Raw genomic sequence first — 18,801 nt, 5'->3', positions numbered from 1 at the left:
CTTCAGTTCCACACTATCAGTAGCTCCTTTCATTCCTCCTGCTTAACAATAGGGCTATTGAATCTGCGGAAGGTTAACGAAGCGTTTTTCTTTGTCAGCTGCCCAGTCTCTTTGTATGTGCGAACAGCAGACTGAATAGAAATAACAGACAAAATGTTACCGGGTCGCAGTGATGCGCGGCTTAAAGTTGAAGGCCTGTTTGGGTTTCCAGATTGCTGGCTCCCTTGAGGTTTTGTTGCAGGACCCTGAAGTACTTCATAACATCTTTTTTCCATTTTGTTTTGTTGTGACAAAACATAGGAGTGTGCTTCACCAGGCAGACTATAATCACTTCCTCCTCTTTTCCCCAGCCTCAGATTATGGCGGTCCTTCAGGATGCAGCTCAAGATCATTCTGCGTCAGTTACAAGTCTAGGGAGGTGTGATGTCTCTCCCATCTCTGGGTAGCAGAAACGGTCGTGAACTGTCCTGAGACTGCATGCTTGGGACCAGACTACATGCATCTTTGTGTATGTTGTGCATGTGGTTTTTAAATAGGAGCTGCAGCTGGGGAGGGGGAATAAACATTTGGATCAGGATCACGCTGTGCTTGATTTTTGTTGGGAATGAAGCATGGATCAGGAAGCCCCTGCTGCTGCTACTATTAAAAAATATACACCAATGAACCCACCCATACAACTGTATGCAAACATGTCTTTGATTTAAAGTTGGAAGAGACCACAAGGGCCATCCAGTCCAACCCCCTGCCAAGCAGGAAACACCATCAAAGCATTCCTGACAGATGGCTGTCAAGCCTCCGCTTAAAGACCTCCAAAGAAGGAGACTCCACCACACTCATTGGCAGCAAAATCCACTGTCGGAACAGCTCTTGCTGTCAGGAAGTTCTTCCTAATATTTAGGTGAAGACTCAAAAACATAAGAGCAGCCCTTCTAGATCAGATTGATGTATAATTATAGTATCTATATAGAACCTTCAGGTCCAAGAGCAATATGCCTCTGAATAACAGGGTTTTTGTGGGGGGGGGAGGCACTTGGGAATAGCAGCGAGCGATCTGGAGGTGTGCTGAATAGGCATGCAGCATTTTCCTGGTCAGGCTGCTTAGGGGAGCTTTGGGACGAATACAGGGACCTGCCAGTTTAGTGTTAAAATGCTAGACAAAAAGCACAGGAAACTCTTATTCAGGCAGCCCATAGAGTGGATAGGATGTTTATAATCTGCAGGTTGGGGGAAACCCTCCACCTACATGGGCATCTGTTATCACTGAAATTTCTGTTCTTGTCTGGCACTTGGAGAAATCTGTTCGCTAACCATAACTTCCTCTGTCGTATTCCTGCTAACAACTCTTAGCAGCTTATGTTCTGCCCAAAAAAGCACAGAGATCTCACACATACACTGCCTCTGCTCTTTTCAAGCTTTCCCCCTTCCCCCAGTATAGAGGTGAGATTGGTCCTACAGAGCTGGAATCCTGTTCTGATTCAAGGTGGATTTTAGAATTCATGTGCTTTTTATCCGGGAGTAGTGACGACACCGATTCCTCCATCTTTTCTCTTGTTCTCTGGGTGGATTTGATTTAAATCACTAGTTAGTAAGGCTCAGGGTGGATTTAAATAAAAAAAATCTGATTTAAAATTTAAAAAATCCACCCTGAGCCTTACTGACTAGTGATTTAAATCTTGATTTAAATCAGATTGATATAAATCAAATCCACCCTGAAAGAAATGATGTTAATAGAAGGTGAATGTTCTTTTTAGTGGTGCATAGAATTGAGCCAGCCCTCTGGCTTATCTCTGAAGAATAGCTGAACTAGCAATTGTCCAGGGTATTGTTGCACCGTGGTGTTGGCTTGTAAGTGTAAGAATTGCAGCTATTCCCTCTCTTCCCTCCCTCCCCTGATCCCAAGGCCTTGGAGCTTTGCCAAACAGCATTTTTCTGTGCATGTATGTGGAAGATAGGAATGCAGTGCATCCTACTTGCTCACTGGTTAAAATTTGGTCATTGTTTCACATGAAGGACATTGACTCTGCTCTGTTCTCAGACGTATGTTATGGGCAGTTCAGTCTTTGCACAATCTTCCAGCATAACCCTTGGAACCCTCAGAGTTATCCTGGTGCTGCACATCTGGTCAAATCAAACACCTTCTGTCTATATATCATTTGCTAAGGTAACCCAAGGCTTTCGTGAGCAAGGGTAGGTACTGTAAGACAAACAACTTACGTGCATTTAACTTGTACACTTTCCAGCTTTACACACATGAGGGTTCCCATTGAACCCAGTGTATTTTGACTATACACGATTTTGATTTTAGACACGATCCCTGGAACGTAACCTACCGGTGTGTGAAAATTGCAGGCCAGGACCTGAAAAGTAGTTGGACAAGACATTCAAGGGTTGATGACTGCAGTACGGTCTTCTTGGGGCTACCACTGGAGAGTCTGAAACATATTATCAATTGCTGGGGTACATTCACACACACACACACACACCCCCCGCTCTGGCCAGTTACACAGGTTGCTAATTTGCTTCTGGGCAAATACAAAGTGCTGGTTCTAAGCTTTTCAGCCTTGGGCGCATACCTTCAAGTTCAACTTTCCCTGTTTAGCCAACCTACCAGTTGAAGGCAAGTCAGAAGGCACAATTTACCGTCTTCTCATTACGGTGGATCATTACAGTAATGGCTAGAAGCCAGAGCTCCACAGTTGTGACCCCACAAGCGTTGGAACCTCCTTCCTGAATAAGATAGGAAATGGCAGAAGCAGATGCCTGATTTAAGTAGATACATATGTAATGTTGGTGGTGGATTTGAGTATTTATGGAGAAAAGCCTCTGTAGATGTAAAACACCTTGTTTGTTTGTTATGACCGTGGAAATGATGTGGCTGTTTTTAGACAGAGCTGGCAACATAATTTAAAGTTATGACTGGAACCTATCTTATCACCGCAACAAGTTATAGCAAGCTGGGCGGCGGGGGGGGGGGCACACACAAATTGTGAGCAAGTTTCCAAAGCTGTGGATTAGTATACTGGAGAGGAGATTACTACTGCTAAGAACAAAGTTCTCACCCATTTGCTTTTATTTTATTTTATTTTTATAAGAATTTATTGGCATTTTTCTATAACAACATATACCCACACCCACACCTACAATTAAACAAATGCAAAACAAATAAAACAAATACAAACAATGTCAAGTTTTCTTATTGCATCTTTCTAGAAAAAAAAAAAATTTCTATTTCCATATCTTGACTATTGACTTCCCCTGCCTTTTCACCTTCGAGTTTATATCCTTAATCTATTTTATAACCATTTCTCCTAAAAAAGAAAAAAGAAATTAAATTCAGTTGTATAATTACAATCAATTATATCTTCAACATTTTACTAAAAATACATCATCATAATAATACCTCGTCATAATTCTTCTTCATTTATTCTTATCGATTTCTTATCTTAATCTACATCTTGATCTCAATCCTCTTAATCCATAAACTTAATCCACTTAAATTCACTTTACTTATACTCCCCCTCACAGATCTTCACAACTCATTCGATCAAATCTATCTCTTCTATCCTTAAGATTGCTGCTAATAACATGATAACTTGAAATATCTCCTTTCATGTTCAAATAAAAAATATAACAGAAAATTGTTGACAGTATTCACCCTCCGATTTCAGTTTACCATATCAGGCTACCTTAAATTTTACTTAATGCTTCACCCCACACCCCCTCTGTCCATTATTCTTCTCCTGGTGGCTTCAGCACTAAACTTCCATGTAGCTTCCCTCTCCAAACGTCCACAGATCCAGGCACAGTCCAAATCTCTCCTTGCCACGAGATCAGAGGTATCCATCTCATCATCTCTCAGCTTCTTCGGTTCTTTGTAACATTTCTTTTCTTCTTGTAAATACCTTAATTCTCTGTCCCTGGCCCCCGAGCTCACACCTCGGGGACTGGATATAAGAAATCTTGACGTCGCCTTGGGGCTGCCACCCCCAGAAAGCGAATTTCTTCTCCGAAGTAGCTCACTCATTTCTCTCCAACTTTGCATCAACCCTCTCAGCTCCTTGGCAAGGCATTCTTCCAAAATGTCAAAAGTTTTAAAAGCCTCCTCTGTGGGCAATTGGTTCCATTTCAGACCCCCACACAAGACTTTGACTTTTCTACAAAGCAGTTCCACCTTCAAGGCAGTGAGTCTCTGTTCATCCGTTAGTCCAGAGTTCAATACCAGTTCAAGGACGAAACCCAACATACTGGCAGAGGAGGAGGAAGTGGGTGTCATATTTCTACTCCCCTCTTTGTTCGTCGCCATTTTCCTGGGCTGGAGCGCAAATACCGCAACTTTAAATGGAGATATTTTCCTCTAGTTAACTTCCCGAAAGAAAAGTTTGCCAGTCTCATGTGTCGATTTTAAATACATTGTAACCAGTTCTGTAGCAGTAATCACTCAAATTGGTTAGATTCTTGAGCTCGAAGGGAGGGAGGCAGGCTGCCCTTCTCCTTCCCCCCGGATCGTCCCAAAAGCACGATTTCTACTCAAATTCTTTACTCACGACCACCGGGTTCCTTTAGCTCCATTCTTCACAGGTAGAACTTAGACGCTCACCGCGGGCTCTGTCGCCGCATTTGCATCCCGGTTGGGGCATGTCCCCGAAGCCCGGCTCCGGTTGTCCCTTCACCCCCACTCCCCCTTTACAGGGGGAGCGAGGGAAGGGTTCGGAGCCTCCGCGGGCGCTGCCGGGGAGCCCAGGGTGCGGGACGCTCTTCCCGCACCCCAACCGGAGCCCCGCTTTGCGGTAGCGGGGCTCCTGACCCCCGGGATGGACAGGGCGCTTCGGACCCGAAGCAGCCCTCGACCACCCGGCGATTGCGTCGCCGCCGGAAGTCCTCACCCATTTGCTTTTAAACTGCTACAAAGCTAACTTTAGAAGTGTAGTTTTGCCATTAAAATGGATTCTGTAAAACTACGAGTCCTTTCTCCTGGGTGGATAGAATATAATCTTATTTAAAGCAACTGGCTTTTGAAATAAATCCAACTTCAAAATGGATCTTGAATTAAATATAAACATGTCTAAATTAATCATCGCACAAAACAGAACGCTATGCTATTCTGTAAGTTACTTTTGTGCTGCCTAGGTCTAGAACCTCATACGGGCTACGTATAAAATAAGCCAGGGTGGTGCGATTATACCGGCTGAACTTGCCTTATAGTGAATCAGACCATTGGTCGACCTGACCCAGGCTTGTCAGTGTTGATTGGCTGTGGTTCTCCAGGATTTCAGGCTGGAATCTTTCCCAGCTCTACCTGGGGATGCCAGGGATTGAAACTGGGACATCCTTCATGCAAAGCGGATGCTGTACTACTGAGCCATGGCCCTTCCTTTCAGGAATGGTTAGTTGCTAAACAAGCCAATTTAAAGTTGGTTTGTTTAGCAGTTAACCATGGTTCATTGTTTACCAAGATCCCTGGTTTATTACCTAACATGAAGCTGAGATTCTTTGAAACTGAATTCAAGGGGAATGGGGAGGCCTGAGCCTGATGCTTAGTTCATGCTCATTCCATCATGGTTTACTACTCCACATGTACTGGGTCAGTATTTGCAAAAGCCTTTGAAGTTCACATTAGGAGTGATGCTGCTTCCTTGATTGCTCCTGTTCCCCGAGCCCTTTCTATGTTCCTCCATCCATTGAATCATCTCCACTGTGTTATTGCCAAGCTGGCTTGAAGTGGAACGGTCTCCCTCTGGAGGTTGTGGACTCTCCTTCCTTGGAGGTTTTAAAGCAGAGGTTGGATGGTAACAACTTGATAACAACTTTATGATTCTGTGTAGTATTGCTAAGCTTACAGTGGCTGAGGTTAGCCCTTGCTGAATAATAGTCAAGTTTAGGGTGGGAGGAAACACGAAAGGGAAGAATATCAGTCAATAAATGCTTAAGAACATAAATGAGACCAGGACCCTTGTCCATGCAGAAGTCTTTTTTCTTTTTCCTCGAGCTCTTTGGAGCTCTTTAATTCAGGCATGCATTGATAATGTTTGTAGGCTTGGAAACCTAGAAGTACCATAGAATGAGCTTTCTGTTAGCTGCCTTGCAAAGCTCGCATGGTGCCTGGACCTAGTTGGCAATTCTTTCCTCCCTTTGCCAAAACATTGCAGCCAGAATAAATTACACCTACGGTATGATGACGGTAAAGCAGCATAATTGAACATAGACCTTAGTGCAGAATTCCATCTTTGTAAGAAGCTGTGTAATTATACTCCTTCCCAGGCTTGGAAAAATCCTAGACATCGAAAAGCTGGTGCTGATGCCCAAGAATGTCTCCTTTCTACTCACCCTGCATGGAACTGGAAAAAAGAGGGGAAGGCGGGGGGGGGGAGTTCCCAAGCCCCTGATTCTGACGCCCACAACTCTTCCATAATATCAGCCCACCAGCCTGTAAGTCTGTGTTTGCCTTCTTTAAACCACTTTAACAGTGTGAGGTAGGGGGAAGAAGTGCAATTGGAAAGCCTTTGGAAGTGACAAAAACGGAGGAAATGAGGTAGCGCCCTGACTTTGTGGAACTTGGGCTGGGGATTGCTCCTGTTTAAAACCCTGGAGAGCCACAGCAAGTCGTAGTAGGTCAGAGGTAGACAATGTGATGTTCTCAAGATGTTGTTGGCGTCCAGCTCCCGTCAGCCCCAGCCTGTGTGGTTAGGGATAATGCAAATGAGAGTCCAACAACTTCTGGAGAGAGCGCACCACTCTGGCTACCATTGGTGGAGATGATGACCAGGCTATGTTCCACTTCTCAGAGTAGCTTAATCGTTCGCTCTGGGTAGAGCCCTCTCCCCAAATAATATGAGAATACTGACTGCTGCTGCCGCCTCCTCCTCCAAGTTAACTGCCAGTGCATTTTATGCCATTGACAGTCATTGCTTCAGTCTTTTTAGACTGGGATATCCATGTCTCACTCCCCTTGTATGGCGGCTCCACACAATGTTGTCCATTTGTGTCTTTCACAGTGCAACTTCCATATTTTTTTTCTTGCTGCCCATGGTATGATTTACTTTATTATGTTTGTGAAGAATGGTTGGGCTGCACAATATCTCCACAAATGTAGGTGCCCTTAGCATTACTCATCTATCTTTTTAAAGAGCTGTTGTTTTGGTGTGCGCAGTGATCTGTTGGACAGGGTAGGCTCACAACTCACTACATGTTCACTATAACCTTTCTGCAGGGCACCCTGTTTATTTTTGTTTAATTGTGCTCTTAAGTAGTGCTTTTAAACTCTTCCAATCGACGCTTCCAGCCCGAAAGAAACGTTAAAGCACTTTTTTTGGGGGGGGGTGGTGCGTGCGGGTATTATTTTTTGCCTTTCATGGATAATAATGAGCGGCCATGCATAAATGAAAAAATTGTTTTTATTTTTTAAGGATCTCTTGGAATTTTTCTCCCTTAAATGACTGTTCAATTGAATTTGACTTCTCCACTTATATAGCAGCTGTGTCCCTTCCACAGGTGTGGATGGAATATAGGAGGGTGAAGACACAGAATAAGTGTCTTATCCTCCACCATGTTGAAAGCCACTTGCAGTTCTTAATGCAGGTGACATTGGAAGAAGAAGCATGATTATTAATTAGTGCTAGGAGCCATGCATCTGGAAACAGCCCTTAGCATAGGATTGGAAGTGAAAATGTTGGGAAAGGAATTCAGGCATGCAGAGATGAGCATAAATTGGCACAGCTGCTGCATGTGGACCAGCGTTAGAAACAGATATGAAAGCTAGGAGCTAAATGGCACCTCAGACCTTACCTTGGTTGTGGGGCCCAACAACAGAATGTCTAGGCATGCTTTTCAAATAACAAGAATACAAAAGCTGAAAATGAATGAGCTGCAGCTAAAATATTATGTTCGTTTTTTACATGGTCTAGTCCTTCCGTTGCCCACCCCCCTAATATTCTTAAGAGGATCTCTTCTCCAGTCTTCAGTTAGTAGCTGGAAGTGGGGAGGCAGGAAAAGGTCCTCCTTTCCTTCCACTCTGAAGTTTTAATCTGAAATCCTGGGCGCAGTACTAGTGCCCAGAGCTCAGAAAATGCTCACGCTAAAGAAATCCCCTGTTGCAAAATGCACCCAGAGCAATGGGAGTTTCGAACACAGGATGTGGACTTCTACTAGAGCTTCTCAGTTTCACTGGAAAGCTGCTATTTGTGTTCTCGCCCTTCCTTAAACCACCAAGATCTGCAGGTTATGCTGCACAGCCTAGACCAGGCATAGGCAACCTTCGGCTCTCCAGATGTTTTGGCCTACAACTCCCATGATCCCTAGCTAATAGGACCAGTGGTCAGGGATGATGGGAATTGTAGTCCGAAACATCTGGAGAGCCGAAGGTTGCTGACCCCTGGCCTAGACTGCAAGTCAGAACCAGAGCACCGAGGTCAGTATAACAGCTTGATGACATTTGAGGGTAGCTCACCAGATGGTACAGATTCCCTGGTATGGTTGGAATGGGAGGCATTTACCTAGAGGATATTTAGAGGGCTGAGATTATTGTGTTCAGCAAATGGCTTCATTGGATCAGTTTAATTGAGAGAAGAACAAGAAGATTTGAGTGAGTCTCTTGTCTGTCTGCCGTCGTCTTCTTTCTATGTTTAAAAGCAAACCGAAGGAAGAACCCTTAAAAGCTGTATAAAATGAGATTCCTGATAACTTTTATTACAAAAAATGTACCGGTATTTTAAGAAGAACGCTTCCCTTGTGAGTGGCTAACCAAATAACTGAAATTGTGCCTAGGCCTCCCTCTCCCCTCTGCTTCCTGGTGAAAAACCAGAATTTCAACAGATGGGTTACCCAAGAGATCTGGGGCGATATGTGTTGGCATGCAATTTTTTTGGGGGGGGACACACCCTAAATTGCAAGTAGCTAGGAGTGGCTGGCAGAGAGTAGCTCTTGCATGACTTGCCACCATACTGGACATAAAACTGCTGCTGGGCCCAACGGATTGGTGGTTGGGCTGCTAATAAGCATGTCTGTTTGGGCAGCTTTAAATCCTAAGAAAAGGTTTGTTGGATCTTCAGAGCAGATATTCAGCCAGTCCGGCATCCTTTCTTTCCCAGCAGCGACCAGCTGGCTCATCCAGCAGACCTCACAAGCTGAGCATGAAGGCAATAGTTTTTGTCCCCAACACTAAATATTTTTTTTTTGGGGGGGAGGTGTACTTCCTTTCAACACCGAGGTTCTATTTAGCGATTCTGGCTGATAGATTCATCAATCAGTGTTGTTTCCAGTGAATTTGTCTGATCCTTTTTTGAAAAGTTGACGAAGACGCTAGTTGCCACAGCAGCCACACCTTGAAGTGAATTCCATTACACTTCATTAGAAGTGCTTCATTACCGTCAGTTCTGCCCTGAATATCAACTCATTACTGAGTTTTAGCATTATGGGAGAGAGGAGTGTTTACACTTCCCCAGTATTATATAATTATATAAACTTCTATTGTGTACTTTCTCAATTGTATACCCCCCTAAAAAAAAAAAAAGTAGAGTGGCTGCTCTAATTACAATTCACTGCCTTGACCCTAAGGCCAAACGTTGATTGCAGGAAGTACAGACAACAAGGAAACATCCTCTTTTTAAAATTGTACCTTTGGATTCCAAGCAGCAAGCAAATAAATAGTTGTCACGGCTTATTTATACATTATTTTATTGGAGAAAGGATCCACAAAGAGAGTGCACAACATTCAAATCCTCCAGTTTGAAGTCTTAACACACAGCATTAAAACTGAGAACAAATAGCAGGGAGGAATTTAAAGCTGCCCCCCAAAGCATGCCAGGACATTAAAAGTTTTAACAACTCGCCTAAAGAAACCCGCATAAATGACAGAGCCAGCCTCTGGGGTGTTGCAACCAAGAGGGCCCTGCCCCTCATTCCAGCGAAAGGCACATCTGCCAGTGCAGAACCAGGCCTCAGATGAACACAGTAAATGGGATGCGTTCACGTGGAAGAAAGCAGCCCTTCGAATATTCTGGGCTGTGTGATATGTAGGGGCGTGAATGTGTTGGTTGTAAATACATAGAAGGACCCTGGACTATCTTTAGGGTTGGGCAGATCCCTATGAGCGGAGGTGTTACGGTTTGTAGACAAAGAAAAAGAAGGGAATGACTGTAAAAGGTTTAGTTTTGCTGAACACTTTGAAGCAGAATCAAACTCTCTGATGATTATTGACATGCAAATTCTGCAGACCACCCACATTTCTTGAAAGCGCGAGATGACTGCGCTTCCGGAAGCCTTGTCCGGTTATAGATTCCCAGAGACGTGTTTGCTGTGTGTGTTCAGGGACACACCTGATCTCTAAACATTGGAGATTGTGGTTGAGCTGCCGTGGAAGCTTATGGATTTAAAGCAGCCCCCCATAACTTTGCTGTGGACTCCGATACTTTCCTTCACTTTGCATTTCCGACTTGTTGATTAGCGTTGCTCTTTAATCTCTCTGGAGCTGTGCCCTGGGAGGTAGCTGGTCTTGGCACCAGATGGCCCTGAACTGTGTGAACTTGAATGGGGGACAAGGAAGCCTCTGCATTCTGAACTTGGGTGTGTGTCAGATGTGAGCAGCGTCACAGCCTGCAGGGCCTCTGCTTTTGGCCCACAGGAGGAAAAAAGGAGGGCAGCGCCCATTCCAAACCAACTTTGCAAACAATGGACTGTAAATTTCACGATAAGGCTCTCATTGCCAGTTTGTTTGAAAATAGCATTCAGGTGTGTGCGAGAGAGATTCCCCCAGGTTAAAGAAACGTAATTACAAACAAATTGGTCCAGGGGTCTTTGTGCTCAAAGTTCTTGGATGTAGGGGTAGAACCAAAAGGGATTTGCTTCCCTCCCTTGCATTTTGTGGGCATCGATTTTTAGAGGGGATTTTAAAAAATGAAAATGGTGTACAACATCATAGAAGTGCTCCTAGGAAATAACCTGCAAAAATTCAGAAGGATGCCCAGTATTTTCCAACCAAGCACCACTAGCAAAGAGCAGCTTCTAGTCAGAAAACCTTGTCCACTACTGATAGTTCTCATGTCATGACTCCCTTTAATGTTTTAAGGAATCCCTCTTCTTCCTCCCGTATTGCTTCTTTAAAAATGGACTTTTGAAAAGGTTTTCTTAAGTAGTTTGCTTATTAACATCTTTCTCTATTTCTTTGCAGATTTTTTCCTATAGGCAGTAGTGAAGCAAAGCACAATGGAATTCTACGAGTCGACCTATTTCATTGTCCTCGTCCCCTCTGTCGTGATTGCCGTTATCTTCCTCTTCTTCTGGCTTTTTATGAAGGAAACTCTGTACGATGAAGCCCTCGCGAAACAAAAGAGGGACCAAAAGTTTCCGCCTGCTAAGGCTGATAAAAAGAAGGCAGAGAAGAAGAAGAACAAGAAGAAGGAGGCTCAGAATGGGAACCTCCACGAGTCTGACTCGGAGAGCGCCCCTCGAGACTTCAAGCTATCTGATGCTTTGGGGGCGGAAGAGGAGCATATCCCTCCTGCCCCTTTGGGTGTGACAGAGGCCCCCAGCGGCCTCCGAGAGAGGAAGAAGAAGGAGAAGAAGCGCAAAGGTAGCCCAGAGGAGCAGGCGCCCAAAGAACCGGACAGCACCAAGTCTGGAGGGAAGAAAGTGGAGCCAGTACCTGTTACGAAACAGCCCACCCCACCGTCCGATGGAGCTGGGTCAAAGAAGAAGGCGGGGCAAAAGAAGCAGAAGAATGGAATAGGTATCTTCATGCTAGAATTTGGGGCCGGGGGGGGGTGGTTTAGCCCACTCTGGTTCCTAAGCTGATGAGATGGATTAAAATACAAAATGGCACAATATATCTTTACTGCTTTCTCTCACCTCCACAAACATTGCCCTAAGTAAAGCTTAGCTCCCGGTTTAAAATACAAAGGGTGCTTCCAGGCTGTCAGTGTTTTACAGATAGGCCTTGATTGATGATAAATTCAGGCTGTGCAAGCAGAGTGGGTTTGGCGCTCTTGCACAGCAAGCCCCCCCCCCCCAAAAAAAATTAGACACTTTTGCTGTAAGGAAAAACTTATCTGGAAATGCTCTGGAAAGTGTGTGATAACACCAATTGCTTGATGTGGTGTCATAATAGTCTCCCTGCAGACTTTGGGCTCCATAAACAGGTTGTCTGAAAGCTGCTTAAGTGTCCTGTTGCAGAATGCTTCCAAAAGAGGTTTGGGGTTATTTTGAGTCCCTGTGGAACTGCTAGCTAACTCCTGCTGCCTCCATAGAATTGGGACTCATTTATTTCTGCTCCCCACCCAATAAATCCCACACTTTTTGGTGCTGTATAGTAGTAAGCCACCGTTTTATCTAAGGATGGCAAAGATGGAAATATAAAAGGAGTGGAGAATAGTTTCAGCATGAGGCACTTTCTTCACCCTGCATTTGATCGCTACTGTTAAGATATAGTAAAAGACTTTCCAGTATGCTTGAAGGCTAGCTGGTGTCACAGGTTCAGCATAAAAATTCTCGCCAAAGCATGCAGTCTTTCCTCATTTTCAGATTACTTCTGCACCAGCATCCTGTGTTGCAATTGCTTAATGTTCTTGCATTATCCCAGATTGTTATCTCTCTACCAGTCCCCTTCCACCCTGTTCTCTTCTCTTTATTTTTTCAATGTGCTGCTTCTTTATATACACATTTGATGATTGCTACTGAGGTGCTGCTGCAAGATGCTCTATATGCTGCGGTTTTTAGGTTTTCTTTACTTAAAAAAAAATACTGCAGTGATTCAGTATTCCGAGGTGTAGTTAACTGCTCTCACGGCTAATCTCCCTAGACCTGAGTCTTAGCAACTCTGTGGTCTGAGCACAATATAAGTGAGGCAATGTTTTGCAAAACTTAAGTTTCAAAATCAGAATAAGGATGCGGACCTTGCTGCTTAACAACCCCATGACTTCCATGAGGAAATGGCTCTTTGTTATTTCAGTAAATGCTTTGCTATGTAAAGCTTCATATTGGCATGTAAAAGTTTGCCTGAACCCCTGATACTGTAGTTTTGCACCTCCTGGTGTTTTGCCTCGTATCTGTGGAGTGCAGCTTCAAAAACAGGCATGTTCTGTTGGTCCAAGCAAGCTTTTGGGCTGTTCAGAACTTGTCCCCAGCCCCAGATGTTCAGAGTAAAAAACAAACAAAAAACAGTTGTGGTATTACTAATCCACCATTCATTCTTGGTTGCAGTTCTGTGTTAACTCTTCTTTTGGCCTATATTTAAAGCCTTCCACACAGGTGCTTCTGAAAAATAACAGTTGTAACTACTTCTGTTACTTTAAATATTAGCAAAATGTTTGTCATTATGATAGGAGAGGGTGTGTATGGAGACAGAGCTTGTATATTGTAAGGATCATGGTATTATTGATGTTTGTGTGTAAGTGTGTCTCACTTTGGCAAAGTGACACAGCATCCTTGGTGTGGGGATGGGGCTGTATATATGTATATATAATCTATATGGATGGCACCTAACACAGGACAGTCTAGATTATTTACAATTGAATTTTAAAACATACAAAATTGAGTGGAGTCACCCATTTTTGAGTGCTGGGCAAATTTGCCTCTGCATTGTTCCCAAGTGCAGTGTGTACCTTCTGGCTTCCCTACAGGGGTGAATTCAATTTCATAATTAAGTAAAGGTGAAGACTTGGAAACTGATGGAGCTCAGCGTTTATACCGTTCCCCTGCATCTTGAGATCCCAACCATTGAGGCTGTTCTTCCTTGCATAGCCTCAGCCTGTGTTCCATTTCTTGGTCATGTTAGAGTGTGGCAAAATGTTGAGGTCTATCTTGACAGTGTCTAAATACATACATACAGTGGTACCTCAGGTTACATACGCTTCAGGTTACATACTCCGCTAACCCAGAAATAACGCTTCGGGTTAAGAACTTTGCTTCAGGATAAGAACAGAAATTGTACTCTGGCAGCACAGCGGCAGCGGGAGGTCCCATTAGCTAAAGTGGTGCTTCAGGTTAAGAACAGTTTCAGGTTAATAACGGACCTCCGGAACGAATTAAGTTCTTAACCCGAGGTACCACTGTATATACATGCACATATACCATGTTAGATCACTCTAAAGCCTCATATGTCTTGTCTTTTATAGATGACCAGGATGCCAAGACTGATTCATTTCTACCCCCGACTAAAAAGCAGGACCCTCTCCTGTTGCATCATGAGATAAAACAAGAAAGTGTATCAGGCAAGAAGAAAGTTTCTGCAAAGAAACAAAAGACAGATAATGGTAATATACATATTTCTCTTTCTCACTCTTCTTTTAAGATTCTTTCATCGTCAGTGGGGATGGAGTAACTGCCATGAGTTTAATTTTCAGGATTTGTCCTCTGCATTCCAAGACACTATTCAAAAATGTTTAGGAAAATAGGGTACTCACCAGGCCAGTTCAGAAGGGGGAAGGAGTAGAGAGCCTGTTGTAACCCCTCACTGCGTATGTGAACAGTACAGTTGCCCAGGGCATTTTGCTTTTGACCTCAAGGTTGCTCTATTCAAGCAAAACGTCTTTAGGGGCAGATAGAGCTTGAGGCTGCAGAACAGGAATTCATCGACATGTTTGATGTGATTTTGTCAGGGCTGATTCAGAATGTAATATTCCAAGTTTCTATTGGATCTACCTAAATCTAATGACGTTTTGACATATACATACAGGATCTTGTCAACTGATTAATAGACTTACATATACTATTGCTGTTTTCATTTCATTTTTCTCTCGCCTTTCCCTATGTGTGCTCATTTTTGATGTTGCATTACAAACAGTTCCTCCCTGCACTGATTGTGTGCGCATATACATGCATGTAAGCACATTTACAGAATGACACTTTTTAAATTGTATGCATGTGGTGTGATTGTTTTATTTATTTAAGTTTCTATTCTTCCTTTCCTCCAAGGACCTCAAGGCAGTGTATATAATCCTCTCTCTTCTCCATCCGCTGCTTCCGATTATATACTCATATTACCCCTGGAGCGTAAGTTAGACTGATAGAAGGTGACAGGTCCCAGTGAGCTTAACAACTAGTGTTAGAAACTCAGATATATAAGCTAGATGCCAAATGGCTCCTTAAACCAAGGTTATAGTTGCCAAAATGGAATGTCTAGTTAGCATTTGGGAGCCAGAAGGCTCAAAAGTTATATTCTTCGAGAAAACCTTTTGGTTCCTGAAATTCATTCTGGATGTGCAGATAAAATATCACAGATAGAATTCTACAGGGTGTGTTGTGAGTGTGTGAAAACAGGCAAGATCTGAGGATCCCCAGGCATGCACCTCCAGAGGTTGGAGACATCAGGTGGCACTGGGCATCTTCACTGGGTCGCAAGTGGCCAGTACCCAGGTACAGAATGTGCCTGGCGAATTTCGACCACTGCTCACAACTGAGTGGGGTTTAGAACCCCGGACTCTCTACTCAACCACAATGCCACACTGACCCAGTCGATCATTTCATGCAACCTGATGAAGCAGGTGCTGCTTCCCTATGAAGCTTTATTCACAATAAACCTCTTAGTAAGCAAACTTTCCATCTGCTCTATACCTGCTCTTAGTGCTTTAAAGCTCAGGACAGGCCGTGTTTTCTTCTTTTGCTGTTACTGTTTTCCCTTTCAGGAATGTGCCTAGGTCACTTTTGTAACAAAAACGAACATCAGACTCTGGTCCATCAGTATTTATCTGTCTCTGAAATCTCTATTCTGTCTTCCTGTAAACTGCTCAAGGCAGTAGGGTTTGACTCATGGGTCAAGCAATGGTATGTCAAGAATCCAGGCAGTAACTCTGTGTCTGGTTTAATAGCAAGCACTGCACAATCTTTGCTTCTTGTTGTCCTCTTGGTCAAGGTGAGCGTCATGGAGGTTTTCAAATGTTTCTCTTGAAGGGGCTGAAACAAGTCTATGTGCAACAGCTACTCTGTAAGGTTACTTGTTCTCATGGGTGCAGAGGAGCCTAGTTCAGATGTTATTGGCCAGACCATGGTTTGTGACTGCCTTGTGGTTCCCCCCTTCTTTCACATACAGTTCCTTCTCCCTTTCCTCCCCTGCCCTGACCATGGTTTACTGTGACATCCAAATTGGGCAAACCATAGCTGCTTGCCACTAACAAGGAACTTCAAACCATGGGCTATAAGACGACTTCATGGTTTCAGATTGTTTCTGTGAAAGCATTTCTGATCTGCTTTCCGGGTGGTTGTTGTTTTAAAAAATGCCCAATGTGTCCAACATTTATAATTTGAAACAGTAAGAAGTTTCGAAGCAAAACAAGCAAGAACAACTAAGTGCAATCAAACTCTGATCAGGTTGAAAGCCTGTGAGAATGAAAAAAACGTTTTCCAGTGGCATCAGAATTAACCCCATTGTGCTGGGCAGCTAAGTCTCCTGGGCAGAGAGATTCACAGCCTGGGTGCTGCACATGTTCCACCCAACAGCATCCTGGAAGATGGCAGGATATGAACAAGGGTTTCCCCAGTTAATCTTGGTGGAGTGACAGATTCATATGGGGAGAGATGGTTTTTTGTGAATGTGCTGGTTCCAAATCAATTTGGCTTTAGCGGTAATGGCCAGCGCTTTGCATTGAGAGTAGTCAGCAGTCCATGAGCCTGCAAATTGCTAATGGCTGTCAACCTCATGGCTTGGCTACATCCAAAAACAGGCCAGGGAAAACGCAGGCAGCAGCTGTGACCAGCACTGAGCAGGAGTTTGAACCCTGCATTAGGGACACCCCACCCCCCGAAAAACTCTAGCTCTCATGATAAGGATCTGGTATGGTTCAACCTAGCTTTCAAATCATTAAAAAAAAATTAAAAATAGTGTCATTGGGGGTATCTTCCACTTCCCTAAAGTTGTACTCTATACACTTGAAACTATACTACATCACGTGATTAGAAAAAACTCAGAAAGTTTCATCAAATGGTTGAGGGGTGGGTGAGAAGGAGACATCTGTGCTGAACGGCAAGCCTAGGCATGGAAGAGTGTTGCAATGGGGAAGGGAAATCTGATGACTAGTTCTCTTGGTGCCTAGGTGTGGATGTGGGTGGCAGTTCCTGTGTCAAGGCCTGTTGGTGCAGTCAGAAGAACTGTGCTGTGTCGCTGTAGGTTGCCCAAGTCCAAGGAATGGGGTTGGTGGAAGGAGCGTTCAGGCATGCTCTGTTCCCAACCCTGCAGCCCGAAGGGGTCAAAGAGGAAGTACAGCTAATGTTGGCCACATAAGCAATAATTGTTGCTTGGATTATTAGACTTGCTTATGTGGGTGAAATAGGGATGCGGGTGGCACTGTGGTCTAAACCGCTGAGCCTAGGGCTTGCCGATCATAAGGTCGGCGGTTCAAATCCCCACGACGGGGTGAGCTCCCGTTGCTGGGTCCCAGCTCCTGCCAACCTAGCAGTTTGAAAGCACATCAAATTGCAAGTAGATAAATAGGTACCGCTCTGGCGGGAAGGTAAACGGCGTTTCCGTGCGCTGCTCTGGTTCGCCAGAAGCGGCTTAGTCATGCTGGCCACATGACCCGGAAGCTGTACGCCGGCTCCCTCAGCCAGTAAAGCGAGATGAGCGCCACAACCCCAGAGTCGTCCGGTACTGGACCTAATGGTCGGGGGTCCCTTTACCTCCCTTTACCTTTATGTGGGTGAAAGATGCAAGGTGAATATTTAAGGTGGTTGCAGCACCATCTGCTGGAACTGTGGTTTTAGGCAAGGATTCAGCAACTCTGATGGCCTAAGCTTTTTGTGTTTGTGTGCACGTCAGGTATGCAACAATGCATTCACTGGTACATGCACAGCTTCTCATGCCTTGGTACACTGAACCAGGGTGTGGAGAGCTGTTGGACTTGCAATGCAAGGAGTCAAGCTTGCAGCTCCACAGTCTCCATTGATGGTGCCACATCAGACAACCATGTTGTTGCCCAGCCATACTCTACAATTAAAGCTTTTCAATTGTTCTCTCCCATGCATATTAGTTTGTATGTGCATTTTTGGTTACACTCAGATCTTTGCCACCTATGAACTCCCAGCGGTGTTGCATAATAAATTGTGAGCTGTGATCTTTAGTAGTGTTGCATAATGACTTCTGATGACAAAGTGACAGCCAAAGTTCTTACCCCGTTCTTAATTAAAGTTAAAATAAACTGGAATAATTTAGGGTTTTCTTACCCTGATACAATGTGTGTTGGGGGCTGGTCGGTATCCGGTTTTCAACCTCTCAATATATGACGAAGTCTGAAATAAGGATGGAGCTTTGTAGAGGCATTGGCTGGCTTCATGCCAGGTCAAAAATTATGAAACGGGTAAATTTCTGAATAATTAAAGCACCTTTTGCCTGTGTTCCCTTTGTTCCCTAAAACTCCAGTCATGGCATTGGTAGACGAGCCTTTGATTCATGCAACGACTTATATCCCTTTGATGGATAATGCTGACCAGAACTTGGCAGGGGAAAAGAGAGAAGCGGCTGACTTGGTGAAACAAGATGGGATTGAAGCGCTGCAGAAAAGCAACTCCAAGAAGCTGAAGAATGAAACCGACAAAGGTACTGCGGTAGAGGACATGGCAGGGCCAAGGGAGGCCTGTGGGGTGTGTTGCAGAGCGTGGAAATGCGGTCAGTGTGGCGAGAGCTGAGGTTTCCTTTCCATCATGTTTCTCTCCTTCACAGTTGAGGGGAGATGTGGGCAGATGTGCAATTTCCTGTAAATGGGCAGGAAGTAGAGGGAATCTTTCGGAGTTTTAGTCTTGCAATATAATTAGCTCCGCTCACTCGCCTTCTTCCCTTTCCCCACCAGATGTGGCTCTCTAAATGACGTTTGAATCTCGTTAGCT

General features: G+C 44.2%; 1 protein-coding gene across 9 annotated transcripts in view; it reads left to right on the top strand.

Annotated features, from left to right (window-relative positions):
- Nucleotides 1–18,801, top strand: part of KTN1 (kinectin 1) — a 102,845-nt gene that overhangs the window by 22,120 nt on the left and 61,924 nt on the right. For all 9 annotated transcript variants that reach the window (XM_033169505.1, XM_033169418.1, XM_033169746.1 and 6 more), the window contains exons 2-4: nucleotides 11,162–11,719; nucleotides 14,103–14,240; nucleotides 18,338–18,514. In XM_033169505.1, coding sequence (XP_033025396.1) covers nucleotides 11,197–11,719; nucleotides 14,103–14,240; nucleotides 18,338–18,514 — 838 coding nt within the window. In that variant the 5' untranslated portion in view covers nucleotides 11,162–11,196. The remainder of the gene's footprint in view (nucleotides 1–11,161; nucleotides 11,720–14,102; nucleotides 14,241–18,337; nucleotides 18,515–18,801) is intronic.

The sequence above is a fragment of the Lacerta agilis genome, chromosome 1 (assembly GCF_009819535.1).
Source record: "Lacerta agilis isolate rLacAgi1 chromosome 1, rLacAgi1.pri, whole genome shotgun sequence".
Lineage (NCBI taxonomy): Eukaryota > Metazoa > Chordata > Lepidosauria > Squamata > Lacertidae > Lacerta > Lacerta agilis.
This window is presented reverse-complemented; position numbering and strand designations above follow the sequence as displayed.